Source organism: Asterias amurensis, chromosome 3 (assembly GCF_032118995.1).
Source record: "Asterias amurensis chromosome 3, ASM3211899v1".
In the NCBI taxonomy this organism is placed as follows: domain Eukaryota; kingdom Metazoa; phylum Echinodermata; class Asteroidea; order Forcipulatida; family Asteriidae; genus Asterias; species Asterias amurensis.
In genome coordinates, this window is record NC_092650.1 from 15,782,269 (window position 1) to 15,804,498 (window position 22,230).

General features: G+C 39.2%; 1 protein-coding gene across 1 annotated transcript; it reads right to left on the bottom strand.

Moving 5' to 3' along the window:
- Positions 1-806: 806 nt before the first annotated feature.
- Positions 807-22,113, bottom strand: LOC139934651 (nibrin-like). The gene is made up of 16 exons (XM_071928974.1): positions 21,976-22,113; positions 21,080-21,130; positions 20,336-20,418; positions 19,657-19,805; positions 18,118-18,277; positions 16,964-17,067; positions 16,674-16,791; positions 16,254-16,450; positions 14,724-14,815; positions 13,847-14,030; positions 12,434-13,349; positions 11,863-11,973; positions 11,480-11,620; positions 10,391-10,504; positions 9,844-9,944; positions 807-1,434 (listed from the first exon to the last, which is right to left on the bottom strand). Exons 1-15 carry the CDS (start codon positions 22,004-22,006, stop codon positions 9,861-9,863), a joined length of 2,535 nt encoding a protein of 844 aa, XP_071785075.1. The 5' UTR covers positions 22,007-22,113; the 3' UTR covers positions 807-1,434; positions 9,844-9,860.
- Positions 22,114-22,230: the final 117 nt, after the last annotated feature.

Consider the following 22,230-nt stretch of genomic DNA (forward strand, 5'->3'; position numbering starts at 1 on the left):
CAAGAGCCAAGAGTTGTCTTCAAAGAATTTGTTTAGCAAAAAGAAACGTTCGTTTTCTAAGTAAAACTTTCATTTTTGTTTAAAAATTTATGAGCATTCAAAGAAACTTTTGATCATTTACGTAAGAAAATGCCATTGACATTTTACACCGCCATAAAAATACACTTGATAATGTGACAATGATCATTTTAAGCATAGAGGAAGGACAGAGACCTTCCTCTATGTTTTAAGTAAGGGTCAAAATATGTTACAAGAAACATAGAGGAAGAAACAAACAAACAAACAACTATTTTGCTGTCAGGCCTCATATGTAGAACACATTTAACTGGGCTAAAAAACTGTGAAAAGCTGTTGTGTGCCCCTTGTATATGATGGAAGTCCAGCCAAAAAAGGACCACTTCTCTATGGTCCAACCAACATCCAACCATGGTCCAAACACTTCAAAAACACAAGTTTCTTCCTCGGAGGAAGGGCTTTTGTCTTTATATTTGTGTTGAAAAAAAGGCGGCAATTCTACTGTGCTCAAAATAGAACAAGGTTAGATCTCCATGGATCATGGGGGATGTTGACAATGGGCCTATATCAGTATTTACCCAAAGGATTAAAGAGAGTTCTGCTGCACAAACATTCCACATAGTTATGCTAGTACATGTACCGTTATAGGCAAATTTGGTCATCCATGGATAATTATGTCCCTATTGTCAATAACAAGCAGGGTTTTCAATGCAGTGGATCACTGACTCCCCCCCCACCCCCAAACAAAAAAGTAGGTCTAAGGCCAAACAAATAAAACCTGTTTAGCGTACTTCTTTTTTTTTTTAAAAGGAAGGAGGGCCTTTTTTCCCCTTGTTTTTTTTTTAAGACAATAGGCTATGGCATTTTTCAAAATAAATTTTGTTCCGTCTGAGATCAATAAAATAAAATGTATCCCTCTTTTTCGTAAAAAAAAGAAAGGAAAAAAAAAAGCCCCTCAAAAGGAAGCGTGAGGGGACGCTAAACATGTTTGTTATGTTTGTTTTTTGGCCAAACAACTGCCAATATTTCAATCACTGTAAGTGTTTACAGTCGGGGCAGAGGAGCTATATACCAGGTAACCATAGAGGTAGAATTTTTGTTTGCACAAAAAAACTTCCAGCATTTTACCAAAGATGTATGGACAGTTTACAAGAGTTTTTTCTTTTGTGGCAAAGGCTATTTCCTTCCTCCATGGACCTACTATCACAGTAAGTGTGCCTAAGTGTAACCATGAGAGACAAGCTTTGCTCAAACCCGACACCAACAAAACTTCACAACCCTTGGAAATCGGATGGTTCAATAAAAAATATCAAAACTCGTTGATCAAAAAACAACCTTGGAAATCGTTGAGTTAGCGTTGGAAACGCACTGTGCCTTGGCTTGACAGTGGCAAGTTGCTTTCAGCTGCTGGTCCAAAATCTGAAATGAAAAAATAAAAAATCAACAATGGCACTTTTTTCCGAAGTTTTACACGCTTGGCTGCAGGAACAAGAAAGTACCGTTCAAACATTTCATAAACACATTTTAAAGGTAAATAAAAGGAAAATTTAAGAAAAGAATTTTTGCTGGAGAAAACTGTGGCCATCAGGGCAGTTTTATAGAGCTGCAGGCTTAACTGTTTTGTGGTTGGCAGAAAAGAGCAGAAGACCAGCCGTCGATTTCACAAAACTGTTCCTAACTTTAAGATTGGTCTTAGGACTTAAGACGAGTCCCAACCCTGCACTGTAGCATGCAGACTTTAAAAGATTAATCCTAAGTTAGGACATGGAGGAATAAATTATTCCTCCATACTCGTCCTAACTCGAGTAAGACCAGTCCTAACTCTTTGTGAAATCCACTACAGGCATTTATACATGTTATGGTTCATTGTACACGGTAGTTTGGCTAGTAACCTTATTCTGCTTAGCATAATTTGTTGTGGTAAGCTACTTTTTAAGCTTAAGCAGCTCTACGAAATTTTGGCCAGTTAGCCCATGGTGTTACCAAACACCATGCAATGCATCAAATCCCACTTTGGAAAAAACATGCATGGGGCACCAAATTGAAGAAATCAGGGGGGGGGGGGCACTCCTAGGACAAATTCCAATGGATTACTTGGAACAAAAACTCCTTTATTTGTGGCACTTCTTTTCATAGCTTTTTCAATAGACCCTATTACATAACCGAACCAGGCCACAGGTTCTAAGTCAATTTGCACCCAAGCTTAACTTCCTCCCAATCATGCTAATACAATGTAAAGGGATTATTTTGTATGGGTTTCTTTCCTTTAAAAATACATAATCATCTGACCAGAAAGACAAGCACTTTCGAAATGTGGACAGAGGGCAAAGGTCAGCAGCCATGGTAACCAAGTAAACAATCACCCTGGATGTCAATGGATGTTTTGAATGACCACTAACTAGTTGTATTCTTTCTCATGTTTGGACAGAGAATGTCAACAAAATAGACCACTGAGGTAGAAATTAGAACCTCCATGAAATAGACTAAGTGGATGAAGAACAGGCAGTGGTTTGATTAAAGCCACTGGACACGGTTGGTAATTTCAACAAAATTGATGTTAGCATAAAAATGTAGCAAGGGAGAGCTGTTAATAGTATAAAACATTGTGAGAAACGGCTCCCTCTGAAGTACAATAGTTTTTGAGAAGGAAGTAATTTCTCACTAAAATATTTGAGTTTGAAAGCACACAACTTGTGCGACAAGGGTGTTTTTTTCTTCCATTATTTTCTCGCAACTTCAACGACCAATTGAGCTCAGATTTTGGCACAGGTTTGTTATTTTATGCATACTGTTGAGATGTACCAAGTGAGAAAACTGGTCTTTGACAATTACCAAAGGTGTCCAGTGCCTTTAATAAGTCATTTATGAGCGACATTAGACAGTGACTTGCTTAGTCATAAGTTACTGCTTAAGTTTGATTCCTCAGACTATTTTAAAGATAATTATTAAAGATTTTTCTTAAGTGAACTTTAATCACTATAGCCCAAACGAGCACAAGAAAATCTGTACACAGTGCCTGCTATGAACCTAGGCCCAATTTCATAGAGCTGCTTAAGCACAAAATTTTGCTTAAGCAAAAAAATCGTTGCTTAGTAAAATCAGATTACCGGCCAAGACTCCACTCAATTGTTATGCTAAGTAAACAACAGCTAAATACCAGTCACAAGCAATATATATTGCATGAAATTTTTGCTAGTAACATGTAAAAAATAATCGAGCTATTTTCGTGCTTAAGCAAATTTTTCGCTTAAGCAGGTCTATGAAATTGGCCCCAGAACACTGGGGTTACAGCTACTCTTTCATGGTTCTAAATGGCAGTGAAAGAACGAGTCACTACACCTTTTTTTTCCATCCACAACACAATTAACAGGAACATCTCTGTCTAATTCTAAAGGCTTTTTAAAAATATTTGTTTTAAATATTGTAAAGTCACTTGACACTTTTGGTATTGTCGAAGACCAGTCTTCTCACTTGGTGTATCTCTACATTATGCATAAAATAACCAACCTGTGAACATTTGAACTCAATTGGTTGTCGAATTTGCGAGAGAATACTGAAAGAAAAAAAACACCCTTGTGGCACAAGTTATGTGCTTTCAGGTGCCTTGATGAAGTACGTTTTTATGCTCACAATTATTTAGAGTAATTACCAATAGTGCCCAGTGCCTTTAACAATTTTGAGCTCAGGAAGGAACTAAACAATTCTTTAAGATCTTGTCTTTTTGTACCACAACATTCAAATCTCTTCTCAAAAATTATGTCACAGGTTTTTAAAGAATTTTGGGTACTTTTTCAAAATGTCCATAGATTTACATTAAACTTACAGGGTTTGAAGATAATGATAGTGGAAAGCTTCCCTTCAATTATTACTTATCGAGGTGCTTTAGTTTTTAAGAAATGAGTAAAACAATGTAATGAAAATACGTTTGTAAATGCTTAAAATAATTTTTGTCTCATGAGACCAAAATTACATGCACCTTTAAGGACTAATTTTGTGTCTGTTTTTGTCTTGTTTTGTTTTTTGTTTGACTGCTCCTTGAACACCCAGCAGGGTGGATATGTGCACGTTACAAGTCTATAAAGTACAGACAAACAAATTTCTAATTGAATATTTTTTTAAATATTTTTTTTTATAGATGTTTAACGATTCATCAAATAAAAATGTAATTGTACACCACTTGAATGTGAGGGTAGTGACTAGTTGATTCGTTTTCCACTTTTATTACGCCTCCATCTACTGAAAAACAGCCTTAGATTATATTAACTGTACTTATTGAGTTTCCTGTGACCTCATATAATAATGGCTGTTAATTTAAATTCATCAATTATTGGTATTTAAAGGAACACGTTGCCTTGGATCGGTCGAGTTGGTCTTTGAAAAGCGTTTGTAACCGTTTTTTATAAAATGCATATGGGTAGAAAGATGTTGTAAAAGTAGAATACAATGATCCACACAAACATGCCTCGACATTGCGTGGTTTTCCTTTTACCTCGTCGACTAACACGTCGGCCATTTATGGGGGTCAAAATTTTGACTCCCATAAATGGCCGACCATGTTAGTTCGCACAGTAGAAGGAAAACCACGCAATTTCGAGGCAAACTTGTGTGGATCATTGTATTCTACTTTTAAAACATCTTTCCAACCATATGCATTTTATAAAAAACGGTTACAAACGCTTTTGTTTTGACCAACTCGTCCGATCCAAGGCAACGTGTTCCTTTAATTAACACCAAGCATCAAATGCTTTAATATTATCCAAGGACAACGTAATATTAAATTATGAATAAAAAACTTCCACTTAGAAATCAATAAACCTGGTAGTAGCAGGGAACGATGTCGTCTAGTAAATTTTGCAAAGCAACACAATTTAAAGGCTGAAATTGTTTTTTTGTTCACAGAATGCTAATGAGTGACAAATCATGATTTGTACATTGGCAGTTGATGCGTTTTGTGGAGTATTTTGCTCAGCTATACAAGTGAAACCTAATCATGTGACAGCATCTAACCATTGAGAGTCCTTGAATCCTGTTGTATGTTTTGTTTTAACTACCGTTACACACTATTCTCTCTTGTTAAATTAATATAGTGGCTTACTGGTTTTTTTTTTATGCAAGTCGCCAGACACACAAGGCCTGAAGGCCACTTCAAGGTGTGGGCTACAAATCAACTATTTTTCCAGTTGCCACCTACTCCTAGGGCTGAAACAGGGTTACCCCTTTTACAGTCCATACAGATGAAGGCTTGGGTATCTTCAGTCCGAAACCTGGCTGGTAGAGCAGAAAGCACTACCTCCCCAATTCGAACCCACACTCTGCTGATCAAACACCAGAGCTTGAATCCGGCGCTCTTAACCCTTTAGCCCGCATACCGCCCGGAGGCGCCCTGCGTATTACCACGCATACCGCCTGCGTGCGTCCGCGCAGTTTGACATTGTGTAATTTGAGTTATAAACATGCGATTATAACGCAGTAAACAGCCATAGATAGAGCGCGATCTCAAGATGACAACAGTCTAAAAATAGCACATGGTCCACATAAGAAAAATTATGTAAGATTCAAAGGTCGAAAGTCATTTCACAACCAAACAACGCATGTATGAGTAGGTGCTTTTTCCCTGTGTGGAGTTGTACGTTTTCTCTGTGTAGCAGGACCGTATTGGGGATGTACCACGTACTACGAGCGCCTGTACACAGTAATGGCAGTCTCCCGCTTCTTGTATCAGGTCAAACTTTCTGGTGTTTTTACATACGGAATACCGCGATTTGAAAGGATTTTACAAAAGATTTTAGGTACAGAAGGTATCTGTTGATAATCGAGGCATTTATTTTCATTTCTAAAGGTATGTTGTGATTATTTTCAACCATTTTTCGTAGCTTTGTTTTTCTGTCTCACGACAGTGAAGTTGAGAAAACTTGTGCGCACAACTTTCCACGTAAACAAACCTTCACTTGATACGCAAACAATGTTTTAACATTTTTGTTGATCTCTCTTATGTTTCCAACCTGAAATCTTGAATTTGGTGTGTCAAACAAAGGACCTGTGAAAATCATTCAAAAGATAATTTCATCATCTACAAAATAAACTCAACTTGTAACACAAGAAAATAATCACACCGAAAGTTATCCAACGATTTCTGGATACAGCCGGAAATCGATTGAATTTTCATGGCGCACTGTGGAGCGTCTGACGTTATGTTTACCGTTGCGTGCGCAAGGGTTAACAGCTCGCGGCCGTGACACCTCAACTTTTTACTACAAGCTGGTTCATCGAATTTGATTTTTATTTCATTTCAAAAATCTTCTTCAGTTTTTGCTTGCTTCTCTTGTTTGTTTCATTTTGTTTTGTCTTGTCCCCCCAACCACCATTTCACTTCTCCTCTGAACAGTTTGCTTTGTTTCATTTTATGTCATTTTAAATAAGCAAGGCTGAACACTAACAGGGCAATAAATCTCATCTCAAAAATGTTGGGGTTTAAATTAAACATAATCTGCAGATAAAGCCATAATCCATTTAGAGGAGATTACATTGTATCTCTTAGGAGGAATAATAACAAGTGATTACTCAGGGCTCGATTTCAAAGCACGGCTAACCCTGGAGTTCGGAGCTTACATCATGGTCCCCCCCCCCCATATTATAGACCTTTATCACGATGTGGCCATTTTGATTTTACTCCATTCCAACCACTGATCTCCAATATACTGACTGGATAGGACATCGCGTCTAAACGCAGGCCGCGAGCGTATTTTTTCAAACGGGTGAAGACCGTTCGTCACACGAAATGCGCTGTACACTTTTAAATGGAGTTGCTGCAAGCAGAGAGAAGTTTTCGTCCTTTTAATTGCCATTTGGGGATAAATACAATTGGAATCGGATCAAACAAACTAAAAATGCTGATGGTGAAGTCGTGCACGGCTGTCAATCACTGGAGGAGGGAAAACTGAGTCGGCAAAGGGATTGTCTTTCCATAAGTAGGTAGGCCTTTGCATTTTTTTAGCGATTCATATTATTATTATTATATCTAACGTTACAAATATAAGCCGGAAATTTAAACTATCTTTCATAAAAGAATTATTATAGGCCAAGTATTTGTTATTTTTACCGAGCAATACTATTTTTGTTTTCGCTCCGTTACAGATGGTTGTCTGGAATCGACGAGGACGGGAAGCCCGGATTTCAACAGATGTTTGTCATAGCATCAATAATTAAAAGGTTCGGGAAAGCGACAAGTATATGCGAATTATGTACAGACGATACAAGTTCGTTGAGAGGATCAGTCATCTCGGAAATAGCCGAGTATTTTGTTTTCATCTTTCTTGTTCTTTTCCCTCGATTTTAGCGAGTATGTAGTTCTCACTCTAGTGCCTACTCGAATTGTTTATTGTAGGAGCGTCTCTTGTTTTGTCTTTATATGGTTTATTGCCATTTTCTCAATGAACTGAAAGAATAAAAAAAACATGTACCTGAATCCCAATACAGTTTCTCGGCCGAGTGTTTGTTTAGAAATTTAAATATCATTATCGTAATACTAATAGGGCATTTGATAGAAACAAATGTAAAGTTAGTTTGCTTTATTGCATTTCAATCAGAAACTTTTTCATACTTCAAACTATCGATCGTCATGTTTTCCCCACATTTCTATTCTCAATTTACAACTTCAACTGACAGACTCAAACCCGACCAAGTGCACATTAATTTACCCGTTTGAAGGAATTGCGCCGCCATTTAACTGTTCCGCCAGAAATAAATATTTTTATTTTGGTCACAAATAACGAAGTCGGCTATTTCCGAGATGACTGATCCTCTCAACGAACTTGTATCGTCTGTACATAATTCGCATATACTTGTCGCTTTCCCGAACCATTTAATTATTGATGCTATGACAAACATCTGTTGAAATCGGGGCTTCCAGCCCTCGTCGAATCCAGACAACCATCTGTAACGGAGCAAAACAAAAATAGTATTGCCCGGTAAAAATAACAAATACTTGGCCTATAATAATTAGTTTTATGAAAGATAGGTTAAATTTCCGGCTTATATTTGTAACGTTAGATATAATAATAATAATATGAATCGCTAAAAAAATGCAAAGGTCTACCTACTTATGGAAAGACAATCCCTTTGCCGACTCAGTTTTCCCCTCCTCCAGTGATTGACAGCCGCGCACGACTTCACCATCAGCATTTTTAGTTTGTTTGATCCGATTCCAATTGTATTAATCCCCAAATGACAATTAAAAGGACGAAAACTTCTCTCTGCTTGCAGCAACTCCGTTTAAAAGTGTACAACGCATTTCGTGTGACGAACGGTCTTCACCCGTTTGAAAAAATACGCGCGCGGCCTGCGTTTGGACGCGATGTCCTATCCAGTCAGTATAATGGAGATCAATGCTAGAGCTCCACTAGCCTCACTTGATATACATACGTATGGACATGTATGTTATGTACATGTACTTTGCGTAGGAATAGGCCAGTAGGGCAACTTTGAATGGAGCTTGAAGGCAAGCCAAAAATATTATAACTCTAATTTTTTGATATTGTGGAGAAAACATATGGGGGTAAATTTTCACCGAAGTTCATCTCCAGATCACATGATCCACAAGGTCAAATTCAAGGTCAAAGTAGAGGTCAAAAAGTTATCATACCTTAACATGTTCCTACAAAAAAAATAAAGACATATTTGGAAAGCTTACACAATTTCCTTTTCAAAGACACCAATTTCAACCAATTTGACCCAAAGATTACCGATTTATGGTCATTTGAATGTCAGAGGTCAGGCGCATTTTGACCGAAATCAACGAGAAAGAGCATGTCGTAGCGCGAAAACCGTTTATCAGATAGAGCTGAAAATTGAAATTTGAGCTTGTTGAGCCATTATTACCCCATAAAAAAAATTTGAGCAAATTTGAAGAGGGTAGGGTTTAACCCATTGGGTGATTTGACACGGAATGACCCTATACGAACTATAGTTTTCAAAACAGCTCAGTCTATTAATCATTGTTTCATGGTTTCAGATAGTTCCTTTGGTGTCATGTCCTCTGCCGTTCCACAGCTTCCAATTCGACAGCAAACCACCCCAGCTTATGAACCCCCTTCCCACCCTTCCCTGTAGTGTAAAATCCCAAGGGCCCAGCCTCAATCTTCAAGGCACGCCTCCACGCTTCACACCTATGTTACTGTCTGCTCTAGGAAAAACACCCAAACGAGATGATCTCTCTCGTTGGTGCATGATAAGAGCATGCTGGTTTAAAAAAACAAAAAAGTGGAAGGCGGCCATTTTGGTTGCTATGGAAGAGGGCAGAGGTCAAACCTTTTACCTTATCATCATCAACCTTTGAAACTAATAGAGAGCTGACAAGAAACATTTACGTACAAAGTGTCTCCGCAAACTTCACTTAAAGGGAAGGTACACTATTGGTAATTGTCAAAGGCCAGTCTTCTCACTTAGTGTATCTCAACTTATGCATAAAATAACAAACCTGTGAAAATTTGAGCTCGATTGGCCTTTTGAGTTGAGAGAAAATGATGACAGAAAGAACACCCTTGTTGGACGAATTTGTGTGCTTTCAGATAGGAATAAAAGACTTCTAGCTATAAGTCTTTTATTATTTTAGTGAGAATTTACCTCTGTTTCAAAATCTATGCTACTTCAGAGGGAGCCGTTTATCACAATATTTTTTACTATCAACAGCTCTCCAATGCTCATTACCAAGTCAGTTTTTAAGTTAATATTTGTTTTGAGTAATTACCAATCCCTTTAATCGTTTTGCCTACCTTGCAAAGTTTTGATTCTTACTGGGAATGTAAACACTTAAAAATGCTCAAGACATACCTTGGTTGACTGATTAATCAGCGACGTCTTTTGGTTGGTCTGGGCTCCCAGTTGAACAGATCGTCATCGAGGGCTTTCTGTTCCTTTTCTTTCTCGAGAACCTGAAAACAAAGAGATGCAACCGGGGGTCAGAGTCACTGCTGATAAAAAAAGTCTGAAACTTGAATCCAGATCTAAGGGAGAACATTGAAACAATAGCGGCATGTCCACCTTTTTACAAACCTTGGAGTTATAGATTCAAAGGAGCTTTTGGGAACAGTAATAGAAAAAATAGAGCATTATTTGTTTTTGTAGAGAAAAATACCAGGTAGACTAATAAAAAATGACTTTGCTTGAGGCCCAAAGTAGCTGAGCGAGTTCTTTTGCTGGCACTGTACATCCGAAGAACAAAGCATGAACGATCTTGCTTAAGGTCACAAGTGCCACGATCTTGACCCCGAACCCACACTATGCTAAGCAGAAACACCAGTGTTCAGACATATGCGACTTGTGTGATCAGCAACTTCAAGCCACACACTAAGCAACTAAAGACTTCTTTTGTCTTCACCTTTCGCTCTTTGGCCATCTCAGCTCTGGCTTCAGCGAGTTGTCTCGTCTCACTGTGGTAAAGATCTGATCCACCGATGATGTGAGGCATGCTGAACTGACCAACATACGATGCCTGCGACAAAACAAACAAAATACAAGATTCCAGAGTCAGTGCTGAGGAAATCATTTTTTAAGTTAAAGGCACTGGACACCTTTGGTAATTGTCAGAGACCAGTCTTCTCACTCGATGCATCTCAACATATGCATACAATAAGAAACCTGTGAATATTTGAACTCAATTGGTTGTCAAAGTTGCGAGAGAATAATGGAAGAAAAACAACATTTTGCGCACAAGTTGTGTGCTTTCAGATGCTTCAATTCGAATTCGAGACCTCAGCTGAGGTCTCAAATTCAATTCGAATAACTAAGTGACAAATTATTTCTTGCTCAAAAACTACGTTTTTACAACTTTAGAGGGAGCCGTTTCTCACAATGTTTTATCAACCGTTCTCCATTGCTCAGCAAGTTTTTATGCTAACAATTATTTGAATAATTACCAATAGTGTCCAGTGCCTTTAAAGCCGTCTGATAAACCTACCCCTTGCTTTAACGCTGCTGTGCTATTCTGACCTGATTCTGCTATACTGATTGAAAACGTAACTTGTCAACCAACGGTTCTGTTCAAGAACCAACACTACGCAAAAGAGATTTTATAAGGTGCTATTGCCAACCTCACCTAATTATTATTCAAATGAAAAACACAAGAATGTTGGACGAGCACGGACATAATAAAACTGGCCTAATGCTACATCCACTGGCCTCAGGCCTATGGTTAACTGTAATGGACCCTTCCCATGAAATATGTAAACTGCACAAAGAACATGCGCAATAACATTTTGTTGGCAAAATGAGGGAACATTGTGCCGTTTTGTATGCGGCAAATGGCGGTGTGACGCAGACGCGATACTGTGTCTGCTTCTAGTATGCATCTCTATGGCGTTTGTCAACCAATAGGGTCTGAACACTTGTGTGAATATAATTAGCATACATTTTTATGGGAAAGGTCTATTATCACGCCCTATTATCCAAAAGTTCAGATTTTGTTCACCTTTTTGAATTTTTTGAAGTTCTTGGCGTTTGTCTTTTGCCTCGTTGGAGGAGCTGTGGCTATTCTGATGACGAGGTCAATTTGTTCAACAATGGCAAGATTGAACGGCAGGGTAGGATCCGAAGGACTCGATGGCTCACACTGAAATCAAATGTCCAGAATAATAGGCATGAGATTTTGACGAATGTGAAAATTCCTGAATATTACTTAAACAGGCCAGCAGCCAATTTCACGAAACGCCAGTACATTCAGTATTTTTCTGCAAGACTACATTTGATTACTCCTTTTACATAGCACAATGTACATGTAATTGTTTATAAGGTGTTTTGGCGCAATATGCTGCTAACCTGTATTTGTTTTTTTGTATTCAATTGTTATAATACCTTGATATTTTTGTTGGCCGTGATGTATCCTGTGGGGATTTCTTGTAGAGGGGGATTAGCATCATGTGATATGGGCTCTTGATCAATGGTAGGGTTCGATCCCTTGTAATCCTATTCAAAAATAAACACGACAATGTCAATAGATTTGTCAAAAACTTCGACCAGAAAATGGCCCTAAGCATTTAAAGAAGAAAAAAGAAAAAAAACCAATTCAAAAACTTGAAATACACAGACATCAACATATGTGTTTGTTCTTGGGTAAAATAAAAGAAAAGTAGAAAAAGAAAAAAGCCACCAAATCAGAATATAAAATTAAATGCAAGAGAAAATTGCACCCCACTGAAAGAGCAAAAAAATTAATCTGTGAAAAACCCCAAAATGGATGATTTTCTTCACTAGGCTGACATAAAAAGTCTCAAATTTTAAATTCCCGACAAACAATCCTCTGTGGGTTCTTCATTTGTCTTTAAAAAAAAATAAAACTTTGTGGAAAAAGCCCTTGATATTCAGAATGAAACAACCGACTTAGAAAATCGCAATCCACTGAAAATGCAAAACATTTAAACTGTACCTCTTCGGCCAATCTACTCTTCTTGGATTTGTTCATCCCGCCGCCCTCCTCAGTGACATCCCTCTTCTGGCTAGCATCCTCTATATCCATGGCAACCGCATCATCCCTCGGCCTCTTCCCTGTCCTCCTACCTCTGTTCTCATTCCCGGTTGGAGGAAGGACGTCTTTTGTGATGGTGCCTCCTTCAGATGGTGCAATCTTCGCGTCCATGGCTTTGGGTTCGAATGCTTGGGAGACTGATTTATGATCATTCATGTCTTTATTTGTCGTCTTGTCGTTTGTCTCCCTTTTTGGTGGTATGATGTCCCCGTCAGAGTCTGCTCTTGTGACTTCTCTGTCTTTCTTGACTAATTGGGACTCAAGTCCGAGATGATGGATGTCTTTGTTTCTCCCCCTCACCATCTTCTCATCTCGTCGTCCTGTCGGCAGGATGACATCCTTCTCATCTGGTCTTCCTGATGGAGGGATGACATCATCCTCAAGTGTCTTCGCATCTGCCTCATCGTCACTATCTTCAACTGTTACATAATCTTTCTCTGATGTACAAGGATTAGGGTTGCGTTCTGGGTTTCGACTCTTGGTCTTATCAATTCGCTCAGATGGCGAGAGGATGTCCCCATCTGATCCGGACCCAAGGTGACCTTTCTTAAGTGGGTTTGCGGCATCAGCTTTCACTATCCCCTCTGGCGAGCGTTTCTGTGTCGAAATCCGAGCAGAAGAAGAGTTCCGCAATTTCTGCAAAGAAGATGCTTGTTTGCTTGAATCCGCTTGTTTGCTTGAAACCGGAGCTGCGTTCTTCATGATAACGTCTAGGATCGACGTTGAGGGCGCTTGGTCCGGATTAGGGAGGCTCACAGGTTCCCTCCGAGGGAGTTTGGACGGTGCAGAGATGTTGGAATTGTCCTCCTCTCTCACCCTAAGAAAGGAAAACAACACAAGGAGGAAATGATCATTTGCTTGATGTGAATACAAATATTTCAAAAACTAATATTTGTTTAACGGGAAGAAATAAAAAAGATCATCATCATTGTGTAATTTTCAAATAAAACAACATATGTTGTATAGTTAAATTGAAGAAAAAAATACTGAAATAATATTGATTCTCAAATGTCCTAGTAGCTACAATCCCAGCCAAAATATTTTGGCCATGTGAAACTAAACATACCCTCCCCTTGTTCCCCTGCTTATTAATGTTAACCCCAGCTGGAGCGGAGACTGCACGATGAGAGACAACATTAAAAGGGGTGCATGGTTCCAAACACATGCCAATTGTTATGCTAACAATTATTTTGAGTAATTACCAATAGTGTCCAGTGCCTCTAACAGTGGAACATCAAAGAGAACATATTTTGTACTGGGTCGACAAACATGGCTGTGTATCTGGAGTTAATTATGGCTCCTGCTTGTTATTACCTTTTCTTTGACGACTTTTCTGGCCCAGTAATCTTAGTTTTCTCTTGCTGTTGCCTTGCGACTGATGAAGTCTTCCTCGTCTCTGGCACTTGAGATTGAGGGAGTTTAGAATGTTGTGTTTCGGAGGCTAAGACGTCCTGGGTGAGAGAAGGAGCCGCCACTGGATGCAGGAAGGTCAAACCGGCTAGTAAATGAAAACAAGGCTGACGTTAAATATTAGGTTTGCAGTACTGCCGTGTGTATCTACTTGCCAGGTAGAGTTTGTCCTTGCTATATATTCTACTGCTGCAGATTAGATTTATTGGATGTTCAGGAGACTTCTCAGTTATGAGAAGAACTGTCCTGCTTTTTAACTACTACCTGGGCGGAAGGTATAGGAAATTGGCTGGCTGGGACTACTACTTTAGCTTATAGGATCGTAATTAACTGCACTGCACCGGAGTGAGTTATATAATTGGTCTCCATGTTTGGACTAGCTTGCGCTAGTCATCGTCAGGAGACTGAGGAAAAAGGCTGATGTTAAGCTTCAAATATGAAAACAAATTACGCTGTCGCAAACAGCATACCAACCAATAGAAACTATGTGGTAATTGCAAACAAACGAATAAACAGTTATAGGCCAGAGTCTTTCATGTAGGCTTTCGAAAAAGACTCCGCTAGGGTCAAAACATGAGGGCCATTTTTTTGAAGCTTTAAATGTGCCAGGCTTTAAATTAAGACTAACAAAAACAGGTATCTTCAGGTCTATGGGTCTCAGTGCTATAGTCACTTTTCAGGGTACATTGGTTTTAATTGAAAAAAGAATAACAAGATTATAACATTCACAGTTGTTGATGTGAACCTTCAAGCTTTCACATAACTCCATGCTGAAACTCACCCTGAGCGACTCTAGGGTTGCAGTGAACTTCTGTTGATGCGTACAGCACGGCCAGACCCAGCTCAGACTGAGGGATGGGTCGAAGGTCTCTCCTAAATCAAGAACATTCAGAAAATGGTGAAAGCTTGTTATCTTTTGGCACCCCACACTCCCCCCTCCCCCAGTCTTACAAGCTAACAGGTGGCCCATCATAATCAATCCAATGCCCACCTGGGTTGCGTTCCACTTGTGCAAATGTTGCTAATGTTTGCTCATGTTACTAACAATCTTGAGTTGAACGAATTGTGTATCGCCACCATTGGAGAATAAAAAAGTCATGTATAAAAGAGGTATACATACAGCAAAAACAATGTTAAAAACAAAACAAACTAATTGTGGTGTCGATCTTCTTTTTACATGTAGGGCGCTGCCATATTGACATCACAAAGTGCACACCAACCATTCCAATTCATCGGACATGTTTGAACCCTAGGGCTCGAATTTAGGGAGAAAATCCACAAGACCGCAGCACTTGTAGCTCAGAATCTTTACTGGACTGAGATTTTATTTACATAGACCAGAATCAAACAAGAAGATACTAAGTATTGTTTGAAGCTTTGCACCTTGTAAACCTATATTGGGTCTCAGAATTCATCACCGCAGTAACCTATCTTTCTAAAAGTTTGTATATACTCAGCGCTTTGAGTACCTTGTTTGCTAGATACGTGCGTTATATATAAGACTTTGATATTATTATGGTGTGGAGAAATAAAAAAGAAACTATAAATAAGAAGAAGAGCAGAGTATACTGTTTGAAACATCGAGACCCAACCGGCTCTTTTCAGGGCCAACACTCACCCCAGGAGATTTACAGTTATTTATAGTTTCTTCTCAAGAACAGACTAGATTAGAAAAATGAAAAATGAAAAATGAGAAAACAATTTTATCATCTCAACTTTTTTAAACAAAGTGAAAAATGTATCTCTTCTGTTTTCAGCAGGATTGACAAATGTTATTTGTGAGACTCAAAACTCAACATTTGAACATCATTCTTTTGAGTCACAGAAGAAAACACGACCAACCGACCTTGGCTTACTGGCCCGACACTGAAATTACTAGCCTCCAGCCAGTGGTCAAGTGTAAAATTTGAGCCCTGCCCACCCAGATGACCAGTATTTAGACTGGTTGTCTTGTATTTGATGTCTGGGACTTGAACACACCCTGTAAAGGCTTGGGGTACTTTTTGTAACACAAAACACAATGTCCACAGATTTACATTAAACTTGCACAGTTTGAAGATAATGATCGGAAAAGGCTTCCCTTGAAAAATTACTTGCTGCGGTGCTGTTGTTTAAGAGGAATGAGTAAAACAATATATTTGAAAATATGTTTTACATTCTTGAATAATTTTTGCTTCACCGAGACATTTTTTTTTCATGACTTGTTTTACTCATATCTCAAAAGTAAGTAATATTTTATTCAAAGCTTTCTCCCACCATTATCTTCGAACCATGTAAGTTTAATGTAAATCTGTGGTTTTGCAGTGGTCACCTTTTGAGAACGTCCATAACCTGTGTTGCCCATTCCTGTCCAGCCTGAGTCATAATTTGGCTCTGGTCTTGTGGGTCAGCATACATGACGATGGTTGAAGGATCCGTCAGAACTTTCTCTTCACCTCTTGACATCCCTTCATCGATCAGCACCGGTTTGCCTCCGGCTAGCTCCACAATCTGACCGAGCTGTTTTAGCTTCAGGAGAAAGTCAAAAAAAAAAAAAAAAAATAATAATAAAAAAAAGGTTAATGGCTAAAGTTTCGACCCCAGCAGAGATCTTTCTTGAAGGGTAAATGATTACAAAACAAACATGTACATGTAAGTATAATATACGCAGTCAAGTGGAAATACATGCATAAAGAGAGAGCAAAAGAGAAAAAGTCAGAAACAAGCAATATTATATTGGATTTGGTCTCACCTGTTTGGCAGTAAGGAATACAACAGTCATGCCATTGAAGAGAGTCTGTCGGTCGACATTCGGCTGGAACGATACATCCTTCTCATTTATGGCCGTCTCTGCCAGGGTTGGGTGGTAACTTAAAAACAATCAATCAAAGCTAATTTAAAGTCTGGCACTATTTGGAAAAGCAGTTGCAAACAGGTAACAGGTGTAAGTTGCCAGACCCTCTTTATTTATGGAGCATTCATTTAATGGGGAGTAGGGAGAACCCCGTGAAAGGTTCCCCCGTGTTCCCACGCACAACTTACTTAAGTGGATCGGGCATCTTAGAATCTGCGGCAGCCGCCTCTTCCGTCTTTCGCAAAAACTCTGGAGTGACGATGTGGCGGCAGGTTACCAGGGCCCCGATAACCTGTAATTGAAATTAAGTCTTTTTGTTACATTTTAACAGACACCGTCCAAATCCACTATCTGTATGTTTGTCTTGGTTTGAGCTTAGTTTGATTGACAGCATATTGCACCACAGCACCTTGTAAACCATTACAAGGTGCTATTAAGGATTATAACACACCTCTTGCTTTTCCAGATTTCTGTTCTTATTTCACATTTAAGACCGAGCTGTTTTATAAAACACATATTGACGAGCATAATTCGGTAACTACATGTAGTGTCGTCTATTCCCCCTCGGGCCTGTGAGTGACCAGAAGAGGGACCTATTTCCCTTCTGGTCACTCAATTTCCCTCAGGGGAATAGATGACATTATAACACACCTCTTGCTTGTTTTGTATTCTGGTTGGCTGAAACACGGTCACATGGGATGAACTAATATAGGCTAGTGATCGCGCGCGCGTGTTTTGCGGGAATAGTACCAGAGCGGGCACTAGTCTTTGCAAATAGTGCCTGCGTAACAGCGCCCTCTCTTGACTTGAACCGTGAACAAACTACAAAATTCCTTTTTCTGTTCTTATTTGACATTTTAAGACCGAGCTGTTTTATAAAACACATATTGACTAGCATTATTCGGTAACTAGTGTCGTCTATTCCCCCTCGGGCCTGTGAGTGACCAGAAGATGGACCTATTACACTCGGCCTTCGGCCTCGGGAAATAGGTCGCCCTTCTGGTCACTCAAAGTCCCTCGGGGGAATAGATGACACTAGTTACCTCATTGCCAGTCAATATGTGTATAATAGGTCTCATAATTCAAACTAAGTACAACATACCTTGAAGAAAACACTGTATGTAACAACACCAAGAGTGTCATTGAGTGACGGATATGCGCGCTATATAAGAAAGAAGCCACTAGTATTACTATTATTCAATTGTATGGAAAATATTGGCCTAGTTCATGTTTCATTGTAATTTGATCTAAATTTACATAGACTAATTCAAAAGCGATTTTACAAAATAAATCACTGAAGAAATAATTTCAGAATGATAACTTTGAGGAAATTGTTTACAACCTTGATGGTGACGGTCAACTGCGTCATGATGAGATGTGTGCATTCTTTACTCCACTCGGGAACAACGTGACCCCCAAGTTTACGTGTCAGTAACTTCAGAGATTTTTTCTCGACCGACGGAAGTGATGAAAAGGCTACCACTAGTGGTTCATATGTCACTCTTGTAAAAGAAACACACACAAAACAATACTCATTATTTAAAGGCCGTGGACACTATTGGTAATTACTCAAAATAATTATTAGCATAAAATCTTACTTGGTAAGAGTAATGGGGAGAGGTTGATAGTATAAAACATTGTGAGAAGCGGCTCCCTCTGAAGTAACGCAGTTTTCGAGAAAGAAGTAATTTTCCACAAATTTGACTTCAAGACCTCAGAACTAGATTTTGAGGTCTTTAAATCAAGCACCTGAAAGCACACAACTTTGTGTGACAAGGGTGTTTTTTCTTTCATTATTATCTCGCAACTTTATTTCTTGCATATGTTGAGATACACCAAGTGGGAAGACTGGGCTTTGACAGTTACCAATAGTGTCCCGTGTCTTTAAACTGACTGTTGTTTACAGAATGCAGGTTTAAACACCAGCCCAGCGAGTCATGGAATGATGGTGCCGAAGTCCTTGTGGTGTTCCGTAGCCGAGTGGATAAAAACAACCAACCCAAGCTCTTGTGTTTCTGATCAGCAGAGTGTGGGTTCGAGTCATAACAAAACAACAGTACATTTATCGCAAAGAAAAGGGGGTGTTCCTGGTCTGATCAGCAGCATATTGTAATGCCACATAATTCAAATAATTCAGCTTTGTGCTGCCAGTTGGTTTACAGTTGCCACTTGGTTTACAAGGTGCTGTGGCGCAATATGCTTCAAATCAAACCAGGAGTACCAAGGCGAACCTCTTCTCTTTTCAATAAGTGCACTTAGGCCTATTATTTTTTTTACTTGCGTTACACAATGCTCAGGACCAATGGCTTTATCTCCCACCATCCTAAGCAATATGGTTAAGTGCCTTGCTTAAAGGCAGTGGACACTATTGGTAAATGTCAAAGACTAGCCTTCACAGTTGGTGTATCTCAACATTATGCATGAAGTAACAAACCTGTGAAAATTTGAGCTCAATCGGTCATCGAACTTGCGAGATAATAATGAAAGACAAAAAACCTTTGTCACACGAAGTTGTGTACGTTTAGATGGTTGATTTTGAGACCTCAAGCTCTAAATCTGAGGTCTCGAAATCAAATTCGTGGAAAATTATTTCTTTCTCGAAAACTATGGCACTTCAGAGGGCACCGTTTCTCACAATGTTTTATACCATCAACCTCTCCCTATTTACTCGTCACCAAGAAAGGTTTTATGCTAATAATTATTTTGAGTAATTACCAATAGTGTCCACTGCCTTTAAGGACGCCTAGGTGTCAGGGCTGGGACTCAAACCCACACTCTGCTGATCAGAAACACCAGAGTTTGAATCTGGTGCTCTTAACCACTAGGCCATGGCAAGCCACATAAATATAATGAGCAATATGCAATAATATTAATAACTTGCCTCCATTCATTGGAGTTCATGGCACCGAAGGTGATGAGGTCACCATCTTCAAGAGAAGTGTCACCACTACCCAGTTTGGCGCCATTTCTTAATGAGCCAAATTTTGACGATTCATGGAAGGTCAGGAGAGGTCTCTCAAGCGGTTTGCTCTAAAACAGAAAGTCAGAGGAAAAATCCAATATGATTTTATTTTTAAAGAATTATAATAACTTCTATAATTTTATATCCACACATTCATGGCAAATGTTAGTTAAAGGCAGTGGACACTATTGGTAATTGTCAAAGACTAGCCTTCACAGTTGGTGTATCTCAACATAAGCATAAAATAACAAACCTGTGAAAATTTGAGCTCAATCGGTCATCGAACTTGCGAGATAATAATGAAAGAAAAAAACACCCTTGTCACACGAAGTTGTGTGCGTTTAGATGGTTCATTTTGAGACCTCAAGTTCTAAATCTGAGGTCTCGAAATCAAATTCGTGGAATATAATCCGTTTCTCACAATGTTTTATACCATCAACTTCTCCCCATTACTTGTCACCAAGTAAGGTTTTATGCCAATAATTATTTTGAGTAATTACCAATAGTGTCCACTGCCTTTAACTACAACTTTATGTATTGAGGAAAACAGTTGGTTCCGATTACCAAACGTATTTAATCCCTTTAAAATTGAACCTACCAGATTGGCATCAGAATGTGTGACTGTCAACTTGGCATGATTACGACTCACTGAGTTGTCGTTTAGAATCAAGATCCTGCAATCTACAAACATAGAAGAAGAAAAAACGTAAGGGACCATTCAGAATAATCAATGTTTAAAGGAACACGTTGCCTTGGGTCGGTCGAGTTGGTCTTTGAAAAGCGTTTGTACCAGTGTTTTATAAAATGCATATGGTTAGAAAGATATCAAATTTTTGACTCCCATAAATAGCCGACCGTATTAGTAAGCACAGTAAAAGGAAAACCACGCAATTTCGAGGCAAATTTGTGTGGATTATTGTATTCTACTTTTAAAACATCTTTCCAACCATGTGCATTTTATTAAAAAAACGGTTACAAATGCTTTTTAGACCAACTCGTCCGATCCAAGGCAACGTGTTCCTTTTACAATCTTTTTACTTAAAAAAAGGAATGCTTTGGCACACCCACCCACCACAAATTGCGGACAGAATAAGGGCATGAAAGAGGATGCTGCTTTTCATCTTGATCTTGATTTAATATCATAAGCTCCAACTGATGTTTGAAGTTGGAGTTCACTCAGCATGGCAGTTACTGAGCTTTCCCTCCCATAGTCATGCATAATGAATTGCGCAGCCCAGCGTTGGACAGCTTCATGAAGTGGGTCCCATGTGCAATTATACAGTTTTAAAACCCCAATTCACGGCCCCGATAGTTAGGGATAGACTTCTAAACCATTCTTTACCTCGGCGTCCAACAGTGTACTCCTGGCCTTCGATTAGATAAAAGCGGATATCTGTATCATATCATGGGGAAAAAAAGAAAAAAAGTTAACTATCAGATTGAACTTAAAAAAACGAAGGAGACTTTTTAGGAATGCTTAGAGGCCAGGGCCCAATTTCATGGCTCTGCTTACCGTAAGCACAGAATCGGCGCTTACAGAAGCAGGGAATTCTGTGCTTTAAACGGATGTACTCCGCGTTTGTATAGACCTTATGCACATGCTGTCATTTCAGTACGGCGCCCTGGCCTTGAGGTCAAAAGGAGGTTGTCTATTGGCCAATCAATGTGCGTTTCGATTGTTTCGTCACCGTTTGACCTCAAAGATGGCGGCTGGATGACGTCAATGCATAAGATTTATTCCACGCTTACAAGGCTAGCGCAGAAATTCAGCGCTTGGACCTAAGCTGGGATTCGTGATTGTAAGCGCAGAATACGGCGGTAAGCAGAGCCATGAAATTGGGCCCTGGTGGATGGGGTAAATCCATTATTCTTGCATATGTCTTATAAATATAATTGCTCACCAACAGTAGTGTTCTCCCCTCAAGGAAGTTTAACAGTGGTCAGCTGCTAGTTAAAACACCTTGGACCAGTAAGAATTTTCTCAAACTAGTCCTGCTGGCTAGTTGTGTATTGTTGGAAGTCTCATCCCTTCAAAACATTTCTAAGTTCTACTTACAATCTTGTTAGTTAACTTTTAATACTTTGTACTTGTAGCTAGGCCTAGTATTTTTTTAGTACAATGTTGAAAGAAAACTTTACGTAGAAAAATAGCGTCTTGTTCCTTCAGAAAATTTGAAGATTCAAAGTTGTCTTTGTAAGTAAACCATGCACATTTTGATCTATACATGCTATACATACCACAATCTCTGTTGTTTTGTAGCACCCACATTGTGATAGTTTTTGTTCAGATATTGCCGTCAGCAGTCAGGTCGATCCTCCATGATGCAAAATCATACAGCGCGCTCGTCGACTTCAGACGTAACTTCCGCCCGCGCCGCGTGTGTGTGTGTGACATCGGTCGGTCTGCGGTAACCTTTGGCCCCATTTTAACAACCGTCCACGACCGTCATCACATTCGGGCTTGGGTAGAATTCGGTGATGACGGTCGTTGTA

Coding starts and splice junctions, on each gene's coding strand:
- LOC139934651 (XM_071928974.1), bottom strand. CDS start 22,006: ATGTGGGTGCTACAAAACAACAGAGATTGTG. Junction 11,974..12,433: donor AGAGTAGATTGGCCGAAGAG/GTACAGTTTAAA, acceptor ATTTTTGAATAG/GATTACAAGGGATCGAACCC. Junction 9,945..10,390: donor AGATGGCCAAAGAGCGAAAG/GTGAAGACAAAA, acceptor CTTTGTTTTCAG/GTTCTCGAGAAAGAAAAGGA.